General features: G+C 40.5%; 1 protein-coding gene and 1 pseudogene across 5 annotated transcripts in view; one reads left to right on the top strand and one right to left on the bottom strand.

The window, feature by feature from the left end:
* The first annotated feature begins 126 nt into the window (after positions 1 to 126).
* On the top strand, positions 127 to 9,129 carry LOC134729577 (zinc finger protein 285-like; annotated as a pseudogene).
* ZNF180 (zinc finger protein 180) overlaps positions 2,511 to 23,869 on the bottom strand; it is a 34,966-nt gene continuing 13,607 nt past the window's right edge. For 3 of the 5 annotated variants that reach the window (XM_008970773.4, XM_003817560.5, XM_008970774.4), the window contains exons 3-5: positions 20,261 to 20,335; positions 15,185 to 15,311; positions 11,541 to 14,049 (exon numbers count right to left, since the gene is read on the bottom strand). In XM_008970773.4, the coding sequence (XP_008969021.1) occupies positions 12,305 to 14,049; positions 15,185 to 15,311; positions 20,261 to 20,335 (1,947 nt within the window). In that variant the 3' untranslated portion in view covers positions 11,541 to 12,304. Of the gene's footprint in view, positions 14,050 to 15,184; positions 15,312 to 20,260; positions 20,336 to 20,936; positions 21,059 to 23,869 lie in introns of all 5 variants that reach the window. The other 2 variants (XM_055104152.2, XM_055104153.2) reach the window with 2 other exon arrangements.

Raw genomic sequence — 23,869 nt, forward strand, 5'->3', positions numbered from 1 at the left:
AAACTTGTACAGATAAGGAAGGAACCAATGTTCATTCACAACTTGTTGGATCCATGATCTCATGGATTATTTCTTCTTTGCAGTTCTGCTTTTCCAGAATTCTGCCCTTTCCAAAAGGAAGACGGTATGATTAAGTTCCAGGTAAGTTAAGGGTTTCTTTCTCTTTAAATATGCTGTTCATTCTGAGGAACCAGACACTTCTGTTTTCTGAAAGGAGGTCAGCATTTTTTGAGTGACTACTATGTATTAGGTACTTTATCTGCTCATAATGACTTTGTGAGGCAGGTGATATGACTCCCTTTATAGAAGTGAAGAAACAAACTCACAGATTTCAAGATGTCTACTTTGGTGCTACTCTAATTGTAGTTCATGTATCAGTACCAGTCCATGAACTCCTTGTCAGTGCCCCATGAGGGAAAAAGAATCAAAAGTAAGTTCAGAAACTTTTATAGCAATTTGGTGTTGCTGCAGCATCCGAGTGCATGGGCAGCATATACATGACCATACTCTAAATGTCACTGGTCTACTTCAATAAGTAGCATGATTTGAATGGGTATGTATTGGTCAGAGTTCAACCAGCAAGACAGACCAATAAGAGATATATTTTAAAAGATTTATTGTAAGGAATTGGCTTATATGATTATGGGGGCTAACTAGGCAAGTCCAAAATCCATAGGGCAGCCCCTCAGGAAGGGTGGGCTGGAATTCCTGGACACAGACTGAAGCTACTGTCTGTGGGTGGAATTTCTCCCCCTCCCAGGGAAGCCTCAGTTCTGCTCATAAGACCTTTCATTTTATTGAATCAGACATACTCAGATTAGTTAGAATAATCTCCCTTAAAGTCAACTGATTATGGACTTTAATCACATCTACAAATTATCTTTATAGCAATACCTAGATTAGTGTTTGATTCAATAACTGAGGACTGTAGCTTAGCCAAGTTGACACATTAAAAAGACCATCACAGTGTGGTGGAAGGATTTTCTTTTAATCATGAAAAATTTAATGATGAAAATACACAAAAAAGGGCAAAGGGTATTATGATCCTCCATTTGCAGTACCCATCATGCAGTTTCAACAATTAACTTTTTGCCAAAGAGATTTGCTTAATCTCTGTTTCAGTATTTTTCTTTCCCAAAGTATTTGAAAGAGGCATGGTATTTTACACTGTATTGGTTTTTCTCTGAGCATATCACTTTTGTATAGTACCTTATTATATATGCAACTAAAATGAATGAGCTCACACTTTTATCCTTCTGCCTGGAAACCATCTTGCCCAAGTCCAAGATTCATTAGGTACATTTTCTATCTTCTAAATTACAGCAACAGTTCACCAAATGTTCACCACTGCATCACCCAGGTCACCATTTTTCCAGCCTCCTGTAACAGTGTCCTCAATGGTTTTGGCCTGGACCTAAAGCCAATGCCATGAATATTTGGTAGCACTCTGCTGGTTTTGGTTAGCTTGGGTATGTCCTCATAGCAAAGACAGAGGGGCAAGAGAGCAAGTGGGCATGTGAGATTTCTCAAGGCCCAGGCTTAGAACTGGCACATTATCACTTTTGCTTCATTTTGGTAACCAAAGCAGGTTACATTGCCAAGTCAAAACTAAAGAGGTAAGGAAACACACTCTGGTCCTTTAGTGGGATTGGAGAGCATGGAAGAGGATATTTCTAAACAGCAATCTAATTTAACACACTCTCTATGTATTTCAGTATATATTTCCTTAGAAATGGACTAATGAGATAATCAATAATTATTTGGTATTATCTAATGCCCAGACAATAATCAAATTTCCCTGATTATCTCAAAAAAATTTTGACAGTTGCTTTGTTCAAATGGGATCTTAACAAGGTCTATACTATCATATAGTTGGTTGTTGTATCCCATAATGTCTTTTAATCTAGAGAAATCTGCCCATCTACTTTATTCTCTCCTGCTGTTGACTTGTTGTAGAAACCAAGTTTGGTGTCCTGTGTTCTTTCCTACATTTGGAATGCATTTGTTTGCTTCCTTTTGGTGTCTTTCAGTGTGTTACTCTATCCACAGTATTTTTTGTAAGTGGAAGCACCAGATGCTTGAATAGATTCAGGTTGAAGGTTTTACAAGAATATTTCATAGATGGTTTTACAAGAATACTTCACAAAGGAAAAGATTTAAAGATGTTTTGCATGTATTTATTGGTTTATAAATTTGGTTTCTTAATATTTGGGGGCTGTCCTTGTACCTGCATCCTATGGCATTCCCTGCCTAGGATTCCTACCACCCCAAGTAGGCTTCAGGGTATCTGTATTTCCTGAATGATTAATTCCAATTCAATTTTGTTGCCTCCCACAGAAGAAGGCATACAGTAGTGTTACTGAGAGAGCAGTGCTATTAGGACAACTGTGCTGACTCCCCTAGATTTTGTTTTTAATCATTGTCAGATTTTGGTAATTGGACAATTGTTAGTAACATATTCTTTTTGAAGTCCTTTATAACTGCTTACAACTTTCGTTTGAAAGCTCTTCTTTATTTAGAGATGCAGAATCTATTGAGAGAACATATCTGTAAATACTTGACTCTGAGCAGTGTGACATATGCAGTGATAGAAATATTTTATGTAAAAATTGGTTTCTTGATTAGGAGATCGTTATTAATATCAGATTATTCCCCGCATCCTTTTATTTTAAGAAATTTCAACTTCTCGAGAAAATGAAAGAATAGCATAATGTGTAATCTTCACCTAGATTCACCAATTGTTAACAATCACCACAAACATATGCATAATATATGTATATACACACACGTATCTATATTTTATTTTGATGACCCAGTTGGGATAAATTGCAGACATCATTATAATTCATCCCTAAATATGTCAGCTTATATCTCCTAAGAATAAGAGCATTTTCCTACATTTCCACATTACTGCTAACATACTCAGGAAATTTCACATTGATACCATTATTTTTTAATAGTTGATATCCAAATGTTCTAAATTATCCTAATAATCTCCCTCTTCCCTTTTCTGTTTTTTGAATCTAGGAGCCAATGCTTTAAGTTACCCTGTCTTCTTACTTTCTTTTAACATGATAAAAATAGATTAATCTGCCATGAAAAAGTGAAAATACCAAACCTTGGCGTGTGATGGGAAATGAACTCATGAAACACTACTGGACTTGTGTATCAGCAAAACACCTTAGTATAGATTTATCTGCGCCTGTGTCCTGGGCCATATTTTATAATTTGATTAATATTGTCCTTTGGGAATCCCTGATTCAATAGGATTAGTATCCTTATGAAAAGAGACTCAACAGAGCTTGCTCTCATTCTCCCTCTGCCATGTAAGGACACAGTGAGAGGACAGCTGTCTACAAGCCAAGAGAAGAAACCTGAATGAAACCTATCTTGGTGGTACTTGATCTTAGACTTTCCGATCTCCAGAACTGTGAGAAATAAGTTTCTTTTGTTTGTTTAATCTAACCCAGACTATGGTATTTTATTAAGGCAGCCCAAACAGACTAAGACCAGTCATTTGTGTGGATGATTGATGTGGCATGTGGTTGATGTTTTAGGAAAGGGTGATATTCAAGGACATGGCTGTTGTCTTCACCAAGGAAGAGCTGGCACTATTGGATAAAGCCCAGATCAACCTGTACCAAGATGTGATGTTGGAAAACTTCAGGAACCTCATGTCAGTGAGTGAGTAACTGAGCATCAGACCACTGGACCTGTTTCCTCAAATCATCATTTCAAACCAGATAGAATATTCCAGTTAGACCACAAAGAGAAACTTTGACCACTGGAGAGAAAACTCCTAAGAGCTGCATGCACAAGTTAGGAACCTGCAGTTAACGAGCTGTTACAGATCATTGTGAGGACGTGGCGCCTTGTGATGGGTTTGCGAGGGAGCTCTCCCCAAATCTTCCACCCCTGGCCTGTGGGCATTCATTGCAGGAAGTAAGCCCTTCCTCCCCTACTCACACATTTAGGCTCTCATTCTTTCCTCATATTTCTCAGAATGAGACTGATAAAATTCACACACCACCAAGGACCTTGATCTATTTGTTGCTTCTGGAGAAAAGTCAATGTTTATCCAATGTTTTGGATAAACCAGTGTTAATGGAATCATGGGAGAACTTTGATTTTGTTGGAAGTTACAATAGCCAACACTTATGGGTATATAGTAAGTGTAATCTAAGTGTTGGCTTATTTGATTACTTTTTGATAAATATCCAACCTCATTTTCATTTCTCAAAGTTTCATGTACAGTTAGGTATTACCTAAGTTTAGTTTATAAGATAGTGATATGGTTTGGCTGTGTCCCTACCCAAGTCTCATCTTGAACTGTAGTTCCCATAATTCCCATAGGTTGTGGGAGGGGCCTGGTAGGAGGTAACTGAATCATGGAGGGGGGTCTTTCTCGTGCTGTTCTCATGATAGTGAATAAGTCTCATGAGATCTGATGGTTTTATAAATGGGTGTTCTGCACAAGATTTCTCTTTGCCTGCTACCATGTAAAATGTCCCTTTGCTCTTCCTTTGCCTTCCACCATGATTGTGAGGCCTCCCCAGCCATATGGAACTGTAAGTCAATTAAACCTCTTTCATTTATAAATTACCCAATCTCAGGTATGTCTTTATTAGCAACGTGAGAACAGACTAACACAGATAGTTGATGTTATTATCCCCCTTTTATGGATGTATTACTCTGTTTTCACACTGCTGATAAAGACATACCCAAGACTGGGCAATTTACAAAATATGAAGGTTTAATGGACTTACAGTTCCACGTGGCTGGAGATGCCTCACAATGATAGCGGAGGTGAAAGGCACGTCTCACATGGTGGCAGACAAGAGAAGAGAGCTTGTGCAGGGAAACTCCCCTTTTTAAAACCATCAGATCTCATGAGTCTCATTCACTGTCATGAGAACAACACAGGAAAGACCCACCCCCATAATTCAGTCACCTCCCACTGGGTTCCACCCATGACACATGGGAATTGTGGGAGTTACAATTCAAGATGAGATTTGGGTGGAGACACAGCCAAACCATATCATCCGCCCCAGACCCTCCCAAATCTCATGCCCTCACATTTCAAAACCAATCATGCCTCCCAACAGTCCCCCAAAGTTTTAACTCAGTTCAGCATTAACTCAAAAGTCCACAGTCCAGTGTCTCATCTGAGACAAGCCAAGTCTCTTCCACCTATGAACCTGTAAAATCAAAAGCAAGGTAGTTACTTCCTAGCTATGGTGCAGGTACAGGCATTGTGTAAATACAGCTGTTCCAAATGGGAGAAATTGGCCAAACAAATGGGCTACAGGCCTCATGCAAGTCTGAAATCCAGCAGGGCAGTCAAATCTTAAAGCTCAAAAATGATCTACTTTGACTCCATGTCTTGCATCCTGATCACGCTGATGTTGGGTTTCCATGGTCTTGGGCAGCTCCGCCCCTGTGGCTCTGCAGAGTATAGCCTCCCTTCTGGCTGCTTTCATGGGCTGCTGTTGAGTGTCTGTGGCTTTTCCAGGCACACGGTGCAAGCTGTCGGTGGATCTAGCATTCTGGGGTCTGAAGGACAGTGGCCCTCTTCTCACAGCTCCACTAGGCAGTGCCCTGGTAGGCACTGTGTGTGTGGGCTCTGACATGTGGGAATTATGGGACACAACACATAGGAATTATGGGAGTTACAATTCAAGAAGAGATTTGGGTAGGGACACAACAAAGCCATATCAATGGATGAAACAACTGAGTCACAGAATTAATAACTTGCCCACAATCACACAGCTTATAAGAAGAACTAGGATTTGAACCCTCCTAATCTGGTCCTAGGTCCTGTGATTTTAATAAATAACCTCGTGAAACCAAAGAGTAAACTGTAGACACAGGACCTTTTGCATAAATCAGCATATCTCTGCAGTTGTTTCTCAAACTGCAGGATAAAACCCTCTTGGTGAGTCCTGAAATCAAATTACTGTGTCATAACTAGCAATTTTTAAAAAGCAAAATAGATTAATAGAACAGAAAACAAAAGAATTTATCAAAGTACATTGCACACAGTATGTAACTATCAGCTGAGCAAGTTTTAGTGAGCAGTCTGTGTTGATGTTTGTGCCTATTCCTACTGAGTCACAATGCTGATTTTACTGTGGGTTACAATCAAAACAATTGGGAAACCACTGCTTAAACCCTATTCAGGGCAGCTCGTGGTCTCCCTTTCCCTGATACTATCTTATAAACTAAAGTCACTTTCAATAAAACAACCCAGAAAGGACCTTGAACCAGAAGCAGTATCCAGTGGGACTTGACCATGATATTCATGCCATTTTGAAATCCATCTTAGGATCCCAAGAATATGATCGTCCTCTTCTGCCTCAGCCCCCTGTTTGTTATATACCACAGTCTTGCTTCCCTGGGTGCCAGGCCATGGACAGTGCCACAGTATCTGTTCCCCATTTTCATAGTCATGGCTGTCTGAGATTCTGCAATAACTTAAAAGGGCAGAACTTAAGGAAATGGATTGTAGGATCTGAGTGGTATCTATCTTTTCATGAAGACAAAGAACCTTGGGGAAAGTAAAAAGGATGTCTCTTAAAGCTTGTCTCAGAGGTTTACATATGCATCCCCACACAATGCCAGGACCATATTTCACAATGTTTACCCCATTTCAATCCCCATTGCCTTTTTATCCCCATCCCCTTTAGGCTCACCATGTACAATTGTGCAGGTTGTACACAAACATATGTGATAGTCCTCCATATGACAGTGATGTGAAGGAAGGGAACCTATCCAGAGATAGGACTTGTTGCTTGTTTCTGAAACCTCTTGTGACCCTTTGTGTCCCTTACTCTGCCCAACATATAAAAAACACTCCATCAATATGTATTATTTATATACACACATACACTACATAAAATGGGAGCCTTTCCCATACCTTTTGTAGCAAGATTATTAAAGGCTTTTTATCGACTACTCTTATAGCAGGGAGGTGAATTTCTTCCTTCAAAATTTTTTCCTAAGATTTCCTTTTTTTTCTTTTTTGCAGAGTGGGGGTGGAAAGGTCTTGCTCTGTCACCCAGGCTGGAACGCAGTGGCACAATCTTGGCTCACTGCAACCTCTGCCTCCCAGGATTAAGCAATCCTTCAACCTCAGATTTCCAAGTGGCTGGGATCATAGGCAAAACTGAGCCAATTTTTAATTTTTTTGTAGAGATAGGATCTCATCATATTGCCCAGCCTGGTCTTGATCTCCTGGGCTTGAGTGATCCTCCCACCTCAGCCTCTCAAAGTGTTGCTATACAGGCATGAGCCACTGCACCTGGCCAAGATTTCTTTTAATTTCCCTACAACACTTGATTTCCAATTGGCAGCTCACAGGTTAGAATTACCATGGCTCTAATTGTTTCATATGTCAATAGAAGCCAGGGACAACTTCCCACCCCATCATATTTCGTTTTCTCAAAACCTCTGGACAGATGATTGACTTGTTCTCTTAGCCAAGTTCTCTTTCTTCTCATAAGAGATGGGATTAAAAACAACATTTTGAATCTTCAGGAAAAGGGGTTGAGTTACCTTTTACAAGAAGTGCTTCATTGCTGGCAGATTTTGAAACAAAGGATCCAGGATTTAACTGGGAGTCAGGATTATATCATGAACCTTCAAGAAGAGTGTTCCCCACATTTAAAAATGTTTCCCTCTGTGAAGAGTGGGCAGGCATTTCTCTTCAGATTTCTGAAAATGAAAACTATGTAGTAAATGCCATTATCAAAAATCAGGTTATCACAGCATGGTAAAGCCTGACACAGGTTCTTACCCCAGAATCGTGGAGGAAAGCCAACATAATGACTGAGCCCCAGAACTCTCAGGGAAGATATAAGGGAATTTACATGGAAAAGAAATTGTACAGACGTGCTCAGCATGATGACAGCCTCAACTGGACCTCACATGATCATCATGAGTCCCAAGAATGTAAAGGAGAGGACCCTGGTAGACATCCCAACTGCAGGAAAAACTTGGATATGAAATCAACAGTTGAACAACATAATGCAGTCCATGTATTACCACAGCCTTTCCCATGTAATAACTGTGGGGTGGCCTTTGCAGATGATACAGATCCTCATGTCCATCACAGCACTCACCTAGGAGAAAAATCTTATAAATGTGACCAGTATGGAAAGAACTTTAGTCAGAGCCAAGATCTTATCGTTCATTGTAAAACTCACTCTGGCGAGACTCCCTATGAATTCCACAAATGGCCTATGGGCTGCAAACAGAGCTCAGACCTTCCCAGATATCAGAAAGTCCCCTCAGGAGATAAACCCTACAAATGTAAAGAATGTGGCAAGGGCTTCAGGTGCAACTCCTTCCTTTATAACCATCATGGAGTCCACACAAGGGAGATGCCCTACAAATGTGATGCATGTGGGAAAGGGTTTGGATTTAGGTCACTTCTTTGTATTCATCAGGGAGTACACACAGGCAAAAAGCCCTATAAAAGTGAAGAGTGTGGGAAGGGCTTTGATCAGAGCTTGAAACTTCTTGTCCATCAGAGAGTCCACGCTGGGGAGAAGCCCTACAAATGCAGTGAGTGTGGCAAGTGCTTTAGTTCAAGCTCCGTTCTTCAAGTCCACTGGAAGTTTCACACAGGGGAGAAACCTTATAGGTGTGGTGAGTGTGGAAAGGGCTTCAGCCAAAGTACACACCTTCACATTCACCAGAGAGTCCACACAGTGGAGAAACCATACAAATGCAATGTGTGTGGAAAGGACTTTGTGTATAGCTCTGTTCTTCACACTCATCCGAGTTCACACTCGAGAAAAACCATATAAATGAGAAGTGTGTGGAAAGTGCTTCAGTTACAGTTCATATTTTCACTTACATCAAAGAGATCACACCAGAGAGAGACCATATAAATGTGATGAGTGTGGTAAAGGCTTCAGTCAGAATTCAGATCTTCATGTTCATCTCAGAGTCCACACAGGAGAGAGGCCCTATAAGTGTAAGGCATGTGGTAAGGGCTTCAGTCGTAATTCGTACCTCCTTGCCCATCAGAGAGTGCATATAGATGAGACAAAGTACACACATTGTGAGCATGGCAAGGACCTTCCAACTCATCAAAAACTACATAAGCAGAGAGAAACATTATAAACGTAGTAAGTCAGGGTTCAATTAGGAAAACAGAAGCCACACTGTATTCCAGATGATAGAGGCTAACTCAGCCTTTGGGAGGGCTGGGGGAGCAAAAGACAGGGGCGCTGCCATCGATGATGTCAGCATGACAGGCTGGGGGTTCGAGCTGGCACAGGCGCCGGCAGCCACATCGGTAGGCAGGAGGGTCCCGCTGCACAGCTGAGGGGTGATGATTGCCTGGGTGGTGATGTCGGCCATTAGACGCGCCTCTTCTGCCAGCAAGTGTGTGGCAGTATCAAGTAGAAGGACAAGCCTGTATTTGATGCTGGAACGCGGAAGGGGCTCTTCTGCGGCTAGGTGTGGGACCCTGAGCAGGAATGTGGAGAAATGGGCAGGTAAATGCATCACGTTGGCCAGGAGATTTGCAAGGACTTACAGCTGAATGATGACAATGGGGAGTGACTGAGCCCTGGGAGTCTCTGAGTGTAAAGGAAGATAGGTGTGGGGCCCCCGGGGAGTATGTGGGAGCCATTGCTGTGTAGATGGAGGTAGTTGGGGAATAATCTGGTGAGCTCTGTGAATTTCTAGGGTTCTCCTGAATGCTGAGGGGTGACTCTTGCAGAAAACTGAGGATGCTTGGAGAATAGCTGGGAGACACAGATTAGGCCCTAAGGAATGGTGGTATAGAGGTGACAGAGATAAGGGAGGAGCACAGTGAGGTCTATGAGTTTCTGGGTGACTCCTGTGTGTTAGGGGCTGACCCAAGGAGAAATCTGGGGATGGTTGGAGAGGAGCTGGGAGACACAGGAGAGTCCCTGAGGGTTGCAGGTGAAGAGATGGGAGACGTGATAAAAGAGGGCCCTGAGATTTTTGTCTATAGGTAATACTTGGGTTTGGGAAGCTGAATGTTGTAGTAAGCTGGGGATTGAGAGAGAGAATCTGGGAGACACAGGAGAGTACCTGAGGGCCTGGAGTAAAGAGTTGGGAGACATGGGGCCAGAGCCCTGTGAGGTCCCTGAGTTTCTGGTTGTTACATGGGTGTCAGGGCCTGACTGTTACAGAAATCTAGGGATGATTGGAGAGTAACTGGGAGACATGAGACTCCCTGAGGGCTGGTGGTGAAGAGATGGGAGACATAGGGGAGGATCCCGTGAGGTCTATGAGTGTGTCCGTAATTCCTGGGTGTGGCAGGCAGACTGTCACTGAATATGAAGAATGTTCATGGCTTATATATTTTTTATTTTTACTTTATTTTCTAGGTCTCATCATAGCTCATATATAACACTCAAAACATCATTAAACCATCTAATCTAATATTCAACCATATCATTTCTTTCTTTACACGACTTGTGAGATAAGTAAGATATCAGTTAAAATTTTCATTTCAGCATTTGTTTTTCTCATATCCCCTTTGTGCTTCTTAAAGATGGTTAAAATAGGACAGACAGACTTGGAACTTTGTTCAACTGTCTTAGGAAAAGACCATTGCAGGGGCACAGTCTTTCAACCCCACTGGCCATGTAAGACTAGGCCTGGAGCCTGGAACACATCCTTCCCAAGAGATACTGAACCTCTTTCAGACTCATTGAGGGTTCTTCAAAGTGTGGGTCAGTGGTCCCCAAGGGATGCCCGCAGCTTTCAGTATTTCACACTCCATGAAAACATCAGCAACTGTTTTCCCAGACCTGACACTGCCAGGTGTGCAACAATCTCTGGATTAATCCTCATAGAGATGGCTCCACTTAGGGTCATCTCATAGGGATAGAATTTTGCTAAGGATAACCCCATCAGTTACCCTTTAAGTTTTCTTTCCTATCCCAAGGGTATCAACCTCTATTATCTGGTCTCTCAGTTCAACTTTCAGCTTATTACCTTTCTGGGATCAGAGGCTTCAATATATGGTGATCCACAGGATTCAAATTCATGATTCAAGGGAAAGGTCAGAAAGACATGTTAATCAAATCTTAAATATCAAAGAGTAACTAAAACCTTGCCTCATGAAAGCATTTTTGCAAGCATAATTTAGATGGTCAGCACTGAGCCAGGGAAGCACCCTTCTATTCAGAGAACTCTCACATCAGGGAACATATCCCAGAGGAAAGAGACAATACTACATGAGGGGAAGAACTAAAACATGAAAATAGAGTTCCTTAATATTGCTTTGCATATATGAAAATGAGCCCACTTGCCCTCTATACTTCCCACGCATTTTCAGTTCTTCATATGAAACCATTTCTGGCCAAAATTTCTAGTTACCTATTTCCAGGAATCTATTTTATTTTCAATGAGGAATGTTCCTAGGAATCTATGTCCTAAGTAGTAATCTGCTCATGCTATTCCAAACATAAACCTCATTATCCTGAGGGATCTTTGCTATTTGGTTGCTTAGTCTTTCCTAAATAGTCAAAGAAGGAAATCTTTGTATTTCATTTTTGGTTTTGAATAATTTTTACTCATTATATCATTTATCATAGCATAACAGCATACATTCCAAAAAGGAAGGCCCAACATAAACTGAGAAATTGAATAGATACATCCATAATCCCTTTCTATTCTAATCCATACACAAATATTTTATCATAATGGTTTTAGAAGTGAATATTATTTCTGTATTCTTTTCCCACATTTTTCACTATATATCATAGACACTTTCCTAAAATTTATAAAATCTTCACATGTAACAACAGCAAGTGCTGTAAGGAACAGATTACAAGCTATCTAATTGGAAGATCATGTAGTAAAATGATGCACTAAAATATGGTTTTCCAGCCTAAGTTCTAAACACTACAGCAACCTTTCAATTTTCTCAATAAGCCCACTAGTGTTAGCATTCCATTTACTCTTTATGGAAAAAGAGGTCTCACACTGGTAGTTGGCTTTGGCATATGATTTTCTCTGATTCAGGTCTGAGTGCTTTCTGCAAGGAAAAGTGCCAGTATTTATTATTTTCGTAGGAATATGTCATAAGCATCAAGTTTAACGTTGTATATGGAATTGCCAGGTTGAAAAGTCGTTCATAGACTTTTCCCCCTTTCTTTTCCAGAACAAATTTGAGACACACAATTAACAGAGGGCTGGAAGTTTTCCCACATATATTGTTTTTATAGTAGTTCTTCCAACTACATGTACTATCTTAAAATAAATTTTTTAAAAGAATGAAATAAAAAGGAATAAATCCCAGCTGATTTACAAACTAGTTACATTCATAGAGTTTCTCTTCAGTATGAGTTGCCTGATGCCTAATAAGTTTATAGCTATTAATGAAAGCTTTTCCACACTGAATACATGTAAAGGGTTTCTCTCCAGTATGAGTTCTTTGATGCACAATAAGTCGAGCACTCAAGCTAAATGTTTTTCCACACTGATTACATTCAAATGGTTTCTCTCCAGTATGAGTTCTCTGATGTTGAGTAAGGCATGAACTCTGTCTGAAGGACTTCCCACATTGACTGCATTCATAGGGCTTTTCTCCAGTATGAGTTCTCTGATGTACAACAAGAACATAACTCTGGCTGAAGGATTTCCCACACTGATTACATTCATACGGTTTTTCCCCAGTGTGAATTCTCTGATGCATAACAAGGTGAGAACTGCGGTTAAAAGATTTTCCACATTCACTACATTCATACGGTTTCTCTCCAGTGTGAGTTCTTTGATGTGCAACAAGCTGAGAGCTCCAGCTGAAGGATTTCCCACACTGATTACATTCAAAGGGTTTTTCTCCTGTGTGAGTTCTCTGATGAGCAACAAGTTTATAACTTTGACTAAAGGATTTCCCACACTGATTGCATTCATAGGGTTTTTCCCCAGTATGAATTCTTTGATGTGCAATAAGTTTATAGCTCTGGATAAATGATTTCCCACATTGATTACATTCATAGGGCTTCTCTCCGGTATGTGTTCTTTGATGTGCAATAAGTTTATAGCTCTGCCTGAATGACTTTCCACATTGATTGCATTCATAAGGCTTCTCTCCAGTATGAGTTCTTTGATGCACAACAAGGACATAACTCTGGCTAAAGGATTTCCCACACTGATTACACCTGTAAGGTTTCTCTCCAGTATGAGTTCTCTGATGGGAAACAAGGTGCGAGCTCCGGCTGAAGGATTTTCCACATTCACTACATTCATAAGGTTTCTCCCCTGTGTGAGTTCTCTGATGTGCAACAAGATGAGAGCTCCAGCTGAAGGATTTCCCACACTGATTACATTCAAAAGGTTTCTCTTCAGAATTATTTCTCATGTTTTGAGTAAGGGAGGAACTATGAGAGGTTTCACTACATTTATATTGACTCTCTTCAAAAGGAATTCTCTGTTGTTCATTATGGGATATTTTGGGGTTCAAAACCTGCCCACATTCTTTAAAATCAAAGGTTTTTCCTCCTCCGTGAATTTTTTCATGTATATGTAGGGGTGTACCATGGCAAAAAGATTGAATACGGTCACTAAATCCATAGGATTTATCTTTTGTTTGAGTTCTTGTAAACTGAATAAGGTGAATGCTCTGAGGGTGTTTTCCACATTCATTATTTTCATATAGTGTCTCATTCTCATTAATCTTCTGATGACTGTTTACAGCAGCATTAAGATGCCATTTTTTAGCATGTGATACATGTTTATGAAAATGGTTTCTTATGGGTATAATTGGGGGTGAAAATAGACTGGAATTCAGACCACTCTTGTCCCCAGGTTCATCACTTTTGCAGACTCTCTCATGAATAACTGCTTTCCTTTGAGTGAATGCCACTTCCTGCAAAAGTATCTCTTGTTTTTCCTGTTGCTTCTCCAACTGGTCTTTATAATCACCAACTTCTTCACATGAAGATAACCAAGGATCATCCCTTGTAAACCTTTCTATCTTCACTCCATTAGCTGGTTCTTCATCAAAAATCCTCTGCTTTGAAGTTGAATCTTTTTTTCCAACTGCAGTTGCCAAGTCTGAAAGAAAGCAATATAAGACATCCTAGCCAAAAAATATTAGAGATGGAAAAATGGAATAAAGCTAACAAGAAAGTATGAAAAATATATATGAATTTGTTTTCAAATACTGACCGATAACCTAGGTTGAAAAAGCAAAAGGGTGAGATAAAGTATTAAGTACAGAACTACCACAGCCCAATATTACAACAGAGCATTAAAATGGAACTATTGTAATCTTGGTTTAATCTTAGTCTGAATAAATAAGACTCTGGATGTCAAATACCTGCATATTCCAAAATAAGATCATCTACGTAGAGCCTACAGAATTGCAACCCAATTTTGCAATATGTATAGAGAGTCTTTTCCACTCTTTAGTGCTACACAGATGTTCACTAAGAGATTAGTGTCTACATATCCAGGAATTTCTGAAGGCATAAAACTTGCTAAATACTCTACTCTGTGTCAGTGAGGCATGAGGAAACTACGTTTTTGAACAAAAGAAAAGGAATGGGGCATTATTATCCAGTTCCCTAACTACCTTAGGAACCAATACAGCCCCACAAATTTCTGTGATTCCAACTGAGAGAGACTAGAAGTTTGCTCCTAGCAGCCTGGGTGGCTACTAGGTCAAGCAATAGAGAGTATATATGGAAAAAGTGGTCATATATACAGTCCACCAGGAGGTGGGAAATGAAGAAAAATGTGGCATCTTCTATGCGGATTTTTTCAAATGGACCTTCTACACCTGTAATGACCCCTATGTGTCTGGTTCTCACTTGAACACATGTATTGGAAAATTCTTTTTATATTCTTTCCCTTGCTCCAACTAGGAGATTGTATCTGCTTCAAAAAGCTGACAAGGAAAGATACAGGAATTTGAGTTTTCAAAGCTGGGGACAAAAGAAAATTACTGCAGAATCTGCTCCTGGCCTTTGGTCTTTAGGAACATGAAGACTGAAAATCTCAAGCCCAAGAATCTGCACTATTTCTACCCTACAAACTAAAATTAATCTTCACTGGGGAATAAAGAGCACAAACACAATCTAGATGCAGCCAAAATCATTCTGGCTGCTGAATTTCACAGTTTTTAATCAATCAGAATGTGAAATCATTTCAGTAGATGGATCTTCATTAAAGAGGAGTGTATTCTTACCCCAAGAGACTAGGTCCCTGTGGTTCTCCAGGATCACATCTCTGTCCAGGGTCCTCTGAGCAGGGTTCCAAGTACCCTGTTCCTCCTGGGTGAAGTCCACAGTCACAATTTTGAAGTTCACTCCTTCCTAAAAAAGGACACACATTCCTGCTCAGCTGGGCATCATTTCCTTCCAAAGTTCATGGAGGAGGAAAAGTCTGACAGATGGAAAAAGGAAAACTGGTGACCTGGGAGTTGTCCTGAAATTGTCAGTGCCCAAAAGATTCCAGTCAAGATGTACAGGTGCCTTCTGGGTGAGCTCTTTGGGTTTTGGATGCTGGACCTGTTTCTACAACTCCAAAAAGGAATACCAGATAAGAACTGATATAAACTATTTTATCTTGTCTGCCTTAAAAAGGATGCTTATTCTGACTTTTGCACTGGTGAATATAGAATTCCCACTTAGGAATTCCCTCTAAATTCCCAAGAAACTAATGAAACAGGGGTGGTTGATTTTTTTCTGTCAAAGGCCAGATAGTAAATATTTTACACTTTGCCAGCCATACAGTCTCTATCACACTACTCAACTCTGCTGCTATAGCAAGAAATTAGCCACAGAAAATATATAAACAAATGGGTGTGGCTACATTACAATAGATCTTTATTTACAAAAACAGCCACTGGCTGTACTTTGCTAATGCATGAGACAGAAAATGAAATGTGGACCTCGATGAAAAGCAGTATGTATAGGTGAAGAACACTGACTGGATGTAGAAGATAAAAAGACTTGGCTTTCTCACCTATAAAGGGCATATATCTACTTAAGAAATACATCTAATCTGACAATCTGTCCTTTTTTTTTCTTTTGAGACAGGGCCTCACTCTGTTGCCCAGGCTGGAGTACAGTGGCACAATCATGGCTCACTGCAGCCTCCATCTTCTGGGCTCAAGTGATCCTCCCACCTAGTCTCCCGAGTAGCTGGGACTACAGGTGTGCATCACCGTGCTTGGCTAATTTTTAAAATTTTGTAGAGACAGACCCTCATTATATTGCTTAGGCTGGTCTCAGACTCCTGTGTTCAAGGAATCTTCCCATCTCAGACTCCCACAGTGCTGGAATTACAGGGATGAGCCACCACACCTGACCCAGTTGTCTTTCCGTGGCGAGTTTATTCCATTTTTATTTATTAGGCCTAATAACACCTAAATCATTGGGTTGAATGAATAATTACGATGATCTATGAAAAGCCACTAGCAGAGTTTACTGATGAAACAACAAAGGCCAGCAATTACAGGCTGAGTATCCCATAGCCAAAATACTCAGGACTGGAAGAATTTTGGATTTCAGATTTTGAAATATTTGCATTTACATGACGAGATGCCTTGAAGACAGGATCCAAGTCTAAACACAAATTCATTTATGTTTCATATACACCTTAAACATATAGCCTAATGGTAATTTTATGCAATTTTAAAAAAAATTTTGTGTATGAAACAGTTTTGACTGTTTTGACTGTGAGTGGTCACATGAGGTCAAGTGTAGAATTTTCCACTTGTGGCATTATGTCGGGGCTCCAAAACCTTCCAATTTTGGACAATTTCAGATTTTTGGATTAGGGGTGCTTAGCCTGTACTGTTATGATTAGTAGGTCTCAGGATCCTGAAAGATTAACTGAGAGCCAAAGTGACCTTTATTCTGAATGCTCAGTCTTCAAATAACAGTTCTGTTTCTATCCATATCCAGCTGCATGGCAGAGCCTTTTAGGAGACGTTTGCTGTTATTACTGCCATATAAATGGGGTCTCTTGGGCTGCCTCCTCTAAGCAGGAAAGGGCCTGTTCTTAAGATAACTGGGCAGGAATTTTAATCCAAAAGAGAAGTGCTAAGGGTGATCTGTCCTTACCCAGGCACAGCAAAGGCAAGGGGAAATCGAATGCCTCTTGCCACTAAAGGCTCTCTAAATAGACCAGGCATTCTTGAGCTGCAGTTCATGAATAGGATACAGGGTCCTGAATGCCATGAAAACACATGCAAAATACTGCTGTATATGCCTCTAAGTTTGAGCCTAAAAATTTCACTGAAACCTCAAATGTTTTCATGATTAGCCCAACGTGAAATTCAAAAAATAACTCGCCAACTGCTGCCTGTATTTAACATTAATCTTTAAGGTATTGTCTTTCAATCTGTAATGCATGCTTCTTTTTAATAAACACTCCCCCTTTCTGTGTAATATAGGTCTCTTTAGTATAAAGCTTGTTCAAATGTCAAACAGATAATACTAAACTAGATTAGCACCCCCACTCCACTCCCAACTATATATTCTCAAAGTTCCATGGACTTCTATAATCACACTTTCTTATTTGCAGAATGGTCATCTCTGTCACTAGGCCATGATCCATGAAGGCAGGGACAAGGTATTTACAGTTTGCAAATGTAACTCCAATGCTTAGCATAGTGTTTATATATAGTAGATATTACATTTATATTTCACAAATTATTTTAGTAAGTAATGAACACTATCAATAAACCTTCTAAGATATCACAATAACCCTCACCCAAATTGATTTAAGTCATCCCCGCTCACCTGGATCTCACAAGCTGTACCACATACCCATTTGAAAAGGCCCCTCAATGTGCAGATACTAGCTTTTCTGGACTTCTATCCCACTTATTCTATTCTTCCCACTTGTCCCAAATTCCTCAACCTGAAAACTCCTTCCCAAAATCTTCAACTGCCCTTGAAACTCATCTTTTGTAACAATAAAATAGGATGGGTGTGGGGGGGCTCATGCCTATAATCCCAGCACTTTGGGAGACTGAGGTGGGTGGATCATTTCAGCCCAGGAGTTCAAGACCAGCCTGGGCAACATGGTGAAACCCTGTCTCTACTAAAAACACAAAAAATTAGCCAGGCGTGCTGGTGCATGCCTATAGTCCCAGCTACTCAGGAGGCTGAGGTTTGGAGAATCACCTGAGCCTGGGAATTCAAGGCTGCAGTGAGCCGTGATCACACCACTGCACTCCAGCCTGGGTGACTGGAGTGAGACCCTGTCTCAAAATCATAATAATAAAATACTGCAGTTTCAATATCCTTCACCAAACATTCCCTATACATCCCCGTGTTAATGGAGACTTATACTTCCTGCTGACGACTTCCCTCCTCCTCAGTCTTCAGAGGCTAATAATGCTCATACTCTCCCATCCTAGATTTCAGCATCAAAGAAGGAGTGCATGTCCTCCCAGTTACTCTGAAACTCATGCCATTTACCTCACTTCTCGGAGCTCTGTCCTACCCACCTCCTGAACACCACCCCCACCCCATTCACTGAAGATTCATACTTGGGATTTATCCTATAATATAAGAACTTGTACTGTCTTGTCTCATATTGTCTATAGCATCCACTTGTATAGTCAGCTGATGAGAATATAAAAATAACTGACTTTAATGAAGCACTTATGAGTTTGCATGAAGCATCACCATGGTGCCAGGCATTGTGCTAACATGTCACATGGATTATTCATTTAATTCTCACAGGGCTCCTGTGAGAAAACACTATTAGCAGTACTATTTTTTTCTTATGAAGACCAAGGGAGTCAGAGAAATTAAGACATATGCCTAAGGTTAGTAGTAGAGGGATACAACCTCAAGCTTGCACATTGATGACTGTGTTCTCAGTCATCAGTTCATATGGCTAACCCAAGTCTCATATTCTGAAGCTGCTCTTCATCAGCTCATTCTTCGGGGGACACCCCAGACCTTGAAATTGTCATAAAACACTCCACCTTTTGAATCACAAATACAAAACTGCCCACGTTTCACTACAATGTCAGATTGCTCCACTGTATTGGCTCAGTTTTTTCCCTTTACTCTTGTTCCTTGAAAGTTTAGGGCCATTATGCTACCGAAATGTCTACTATTACCACTACCAGCCTATATTCTTTTTCATTTCTACTTAGTAGGCTCTTTATCACTTCCATATTAATTACTCAATTTAAGGTCCATGGATCATTTTTAATCTTTCTACTTGACGTATTTTTAAATTCTCTTTCCAGTATTCCCTTGACCTTTGGAGTGTCCACTCCATAGGAAGTGGACCTGGCAAATTACAAAAACTAAATGAATTTGAATGTCAGTCTGCTATCTGTGGAAAGTGGGCTACAAATTGCCACTGCAGGGAAAAATCCACAAAAGCAGCAGGATAGAGTATTATAAATTAATGGCCACTATCTCTGAATGAACCTTTCAGATTGACCAGCAATCCTATTACATTTACTGGAGCGGCCTGTTTCCTCTCATAATCCAAAATTGCTACTTTAAGCCTTCTCTACCCTTGTCATACATCTCTCCATTCCAATTCCCACCATCATGCTCATCTGATTTTTCACAGTGAAAGATCAAGCTTTCAAATAATTCCCTCAACCTCACTGTTCCTATATAAATCCTTCTCCTCATATAGAGCTAATTTATTTAAGATGTTCTGAATTAATTTCTCTGGTGCTAACCAAGGACTCTGCTTCATAGTTTCTCTCTTGTCGCCTGATGAATAACTTTTTTTCCTCTACTAACTCCTTCCTGTAATCATTTAAACTGAATTGAATCTTTTCAATCCCTTTAAAAAAAACCCTCAATCTCAAAAGTCCTTGAAGTTTTCACTTTCTTCTACCTTTCACACAATAACCAAACTTCTTGAAAAAGTTGTCCACTCTTATCTCCATTTCCTCACTTTCTTTCTTTTTTTTTTTTTTTTGAGATGGAGTCTCACTCTGTCACCCAGGCTGGAGTGCAGTGGCGCGATCTTGGCTCACTGCAAGCTCTGCCTCCCGGGTTCACACCATTCTCCTGCCTCAGCCACCCAAGTAGCTGAGACTACAGGCACCCACCACCACACCCGGCTAATTTTTTTTTGTATTTTTTTAGTAGAGACGGGGTTTCACCGTGTTAGCCAGGATGGTCTCGATCTCCTGACCTCATGATCCGCCCGCCTCAGCCTCCCAAAGTGCTGGCAGTCACCGCGCCCGGCCTATTTGCTCACTTTCTACTCACTTCCCAGCCATGCACATTTCTCAGTGTAAAGACAGAGGCCTTGCCCAACCTACCTGAGATGGGATGGTCAGAGACCCAGTGTCTTCTCCCTCGACTTTGATGATAATCTCTTGAGGAAGGAAAGAATCCTGAAAAGGCAAAACAGATGAGAAAAAGGAAAACAATCAGGGAGCTAAGTGGCAGCTCAAATCTCCTCCGGTCAGTGGGCTAAGATTTGACATACCACCTATTTTAACGCATCCCTCCCACCATATTTCTCCTCCCTCCTCCCAGTGGTAAGCTCCGCTAACCATGTGGAGAGAGAGAGGAGATACCTGGAGGAGCACCAAGGCCCACAGATACCTGGGCATGAGGTCTTTGTGGGTCTTCTGGGCCAGCCCAGTTGCAGCTAAATGCAGCTGACTGAGTGATCCAAGACACTAAGGAGCACTAAGACGCTAAGAACTGTCCAGTGGGACCTGCCAAAATTCCTGGGTCACAAAATTATAAGCAAATAAAATGGAATACAGCATGACCAATGCCAGAATCATAAAGAAAAAGATAAACAAATTAATTTCATAAGATGTTTAGCAGGCCGGGTGCGGTGGCTTACACCTGTAATCCCAATACTTTGGAAGGCTGAGGCAGGCAGTTCACTTGAGGTCAGGAGTTTGAGACCAGCCTGGCCAACATGGTGAAACCCCGTCTCTACTAAATATACAAAAACTTGCCGGGCATGGTGACACGCACCTGTAGTCCCAGCTACTTGGGAGGCTGAGGCAGGAGAATCACTTGAACACAGGAGGTGGAGGTTGCAGTGATCCAAGATCATGCCACTGTACTCCAGCCTAGGCAACAGAGCAAGACTCCATCTCAAAAAAAAAAAAAAAAAAAAGTTTAGCAAAAGGTGCCACATGATCAATAAGAATCTATACTATTAAGACTTCTTCCAAATCAGTAAAAGGTAGCCTCAACAGAAAAACAGACAAAGAAAAATGCACGTGCAACTATGAAGAAACTGCTGTGAATATACAAACAGATGCTCGCCTCTTTACGTCAAAATCAAACATCTATTTCTTTATCTGTATATATTAGAGACCATAAGTTCACATGGATACCTCCAATTACAATTCAATAACACATTTTATTCTGTCTAGCTTTTCTCCTTTCTTTATGTATACTTTCTTTCTCTGGCTCCCATTTTCCTCTTTATATTTACTTATTTGCTCAAGCCCTGTACATAACCAACATCCTGACCACATCGGGTGTTTTTGTGACAGTCACAGTCATTAGTCTGTTGCTAATGACTCCAGCTCTGGCAGCCCACTGGCCAAGAGCTTCATATATTCTTAGAAGAAGTATAAATTGATACAACCCTCCTGTATTGGCTATATATTAAATATCTGTATTTATAAATACTGCTTTATTTTGAAATCCTTAAAGATTCACAAGAAGTAGCAAAAATAGAACCACACTCAGCTTTCCCTGGTAATATCATATATAACAACAGTACATTGTCAAAACCAGGAAATTGAAATTTTGGTACAATATTATTAATTCATGTACAGAGTTTATTCCATTTTTATGTACACTCTTTTATTTTTGTTTTTTTAAAGGCAATATTTTTTAAGGTGTAATGTAACATCCATTAAGTCTACTTGTAAGTACTTATCCTTAGGAAATAACATAAAGTACATCAGGATGCATATACAAGAAACCTCATTAGCAAGTTACATTATCATAGCAAGATGGGAAGGGAGATTAAATGTCCACTACGAAGTGCCTGGTTAAATAAATTATGCTTTATTCAGATGACTGAATATTATTTAGCAGCCAAGAGAAGAAATAAATTTGCATGTGCTGATACATATAAATAATAGAAAGATGTCTATAATATATTGCTGAGTGAAAAAATGAAGAACATTATACAGAAGATGAATAGATTTCTATAAAATATAAATATGCACGGAAAAATCTGGAAAGATGTTCTCAAAAGCATTAAAAGGAGTTATTCTTTGAAGGGGTAGAACTGAGGAGCAGGTTCACTGTCTCTCTTTTAATGCTGCATCCATGTTTTTCAAAAGCACTTATTTTAATTAAATATTTGGAAACCAGGAAAGGTGCTTCCCTCTTTAAAAATCACCTTGAAACAACGCAATTCCTTTGTAGTGTCCTCAGGTTTTTTCCTACAGGATACAATAATTCAGTCTGTTAAATGATAGCCCATTCAAGGATACTTTGCTCCTCCTCAAATCAAACACTGAAAAGCAACTACTGCTAATTTTTGATAACTCATTTCTTTAGAAGCCATTGGATCAAAAACTAAAAGAAAATAAAAGTGGCCAGGTGCAGCAGTTCATACCTGTAATCACAGTGCTTTGGGAGGCTGAGGTGGAAGGATCACTTGAGCCCAGGAGTTTGAGCCCAGCCTCAGCAACACAGTGAGGCTCCCCTGTCTATACAAAATATATAAAATAGGCCGGGCACGGTGGCTCACACCTGTAATTCTAGCACTTTGGGAGGCCGAGGTGGGCAGATTGCCTGAGCTCAGGAGTTCGAGACCAGCCTGGTCAACATGGCAAAACCCCATCTCTACTAAAAATACAAAAAAAAAAAATTAGCTAGGTGTGGTATACCTGTAGTCCCAGCTACTTTGGAGGCTAAGGCATGAGAATCACCTGAACCGGGAGTTGGAGTTTGCAGCAAGCTGAGACCATGCCACTTCACTCCAGCCTGGGCGACAGAGTGAGACTCCATCTCAAAAAATAATAAAGAAAGAAATAAATAAGCCAGGCACGGTGGTACGTGCCTACAGTCCCAGCTACTTGGGAGGCAAAGGTGGGAGGATCACTTGATGTGGAGAGGTCAAGGTATAAGTGTGTCAATTTTTTCTCCTTATCTATCTAGAAAATATTTTACTATTACAGTAGGAATGGTTATTAAAAATGGCTAGCATTAATGTATTTAAAGGTAGGAAAGGATTCTCCAAACCTAAAAACACCACTGTATATTTACTGGGTAGGTTGTGAGGTTCACAATAAGTATCAAAGAGCCAGAGCTGCTGCAATGTAAAGAAGGCCCAATGTGAAAGCCAAGAGGTTGTGTTGCTTGCATTACTACCACACATACTACAACAGTTAAACTGCCGTTTTATTTTTTGTAGAAGACAGGGTCTTGTCATGTTGCTCAGACTGGTCTCAAACTGCTGGTCTCAGCGCCATGACAGTTTTGTCAGGAAGTTACCCTCTATGGTCTAAAAAGGAGAGGAACCCTCAGTTCTGGGAATTGCCCACCCCAGTCCTGGAAAACTCATGAATAATCCACCCCTTGTTTAGCAGAAAATCAAGAAATAACCAAAAAATGGGCAACCAGAAGCCCCTGGGGCTGCTCTGCTTATGGAGTAGCCATTCCTTATTCTTTTACTTTTTTTGTTTGTTTGTTTGTTTTGGTTTTGGTTTTGAGACAGAGTCTCGTGCTGTCCCCAGGCTGGAGTGCAGTGGCGTGATCTCAACTCACTGCAACCTCCGCCTCCTGGGTTCAAGTGACTCTCCTGCCTCTGCCTCCTGAGTAGCTGGGACTACAGGCGCACATCACCACGCCCAGCTAATTTTTGTATTTTTTGTAGAGATGGGGTTTCACCATGTTGGCCAGGATGGTCTTGACCTCTTGACCTTGTGATCTGC

This window comes from Pan paniscus, chromosome 20 (assembly GCF_029289425.2).
Source record: "Pan paniscus chromosome 20, NHGRI_mPanPan1-v2.0_pri, whole genome shotgun sequence".
Classification (NCBI taxonomy): Eukaryota; Metazoa; Chordata; class Mammalia; order Primates; family Hominidae; genus Pan; species Pan paniscus.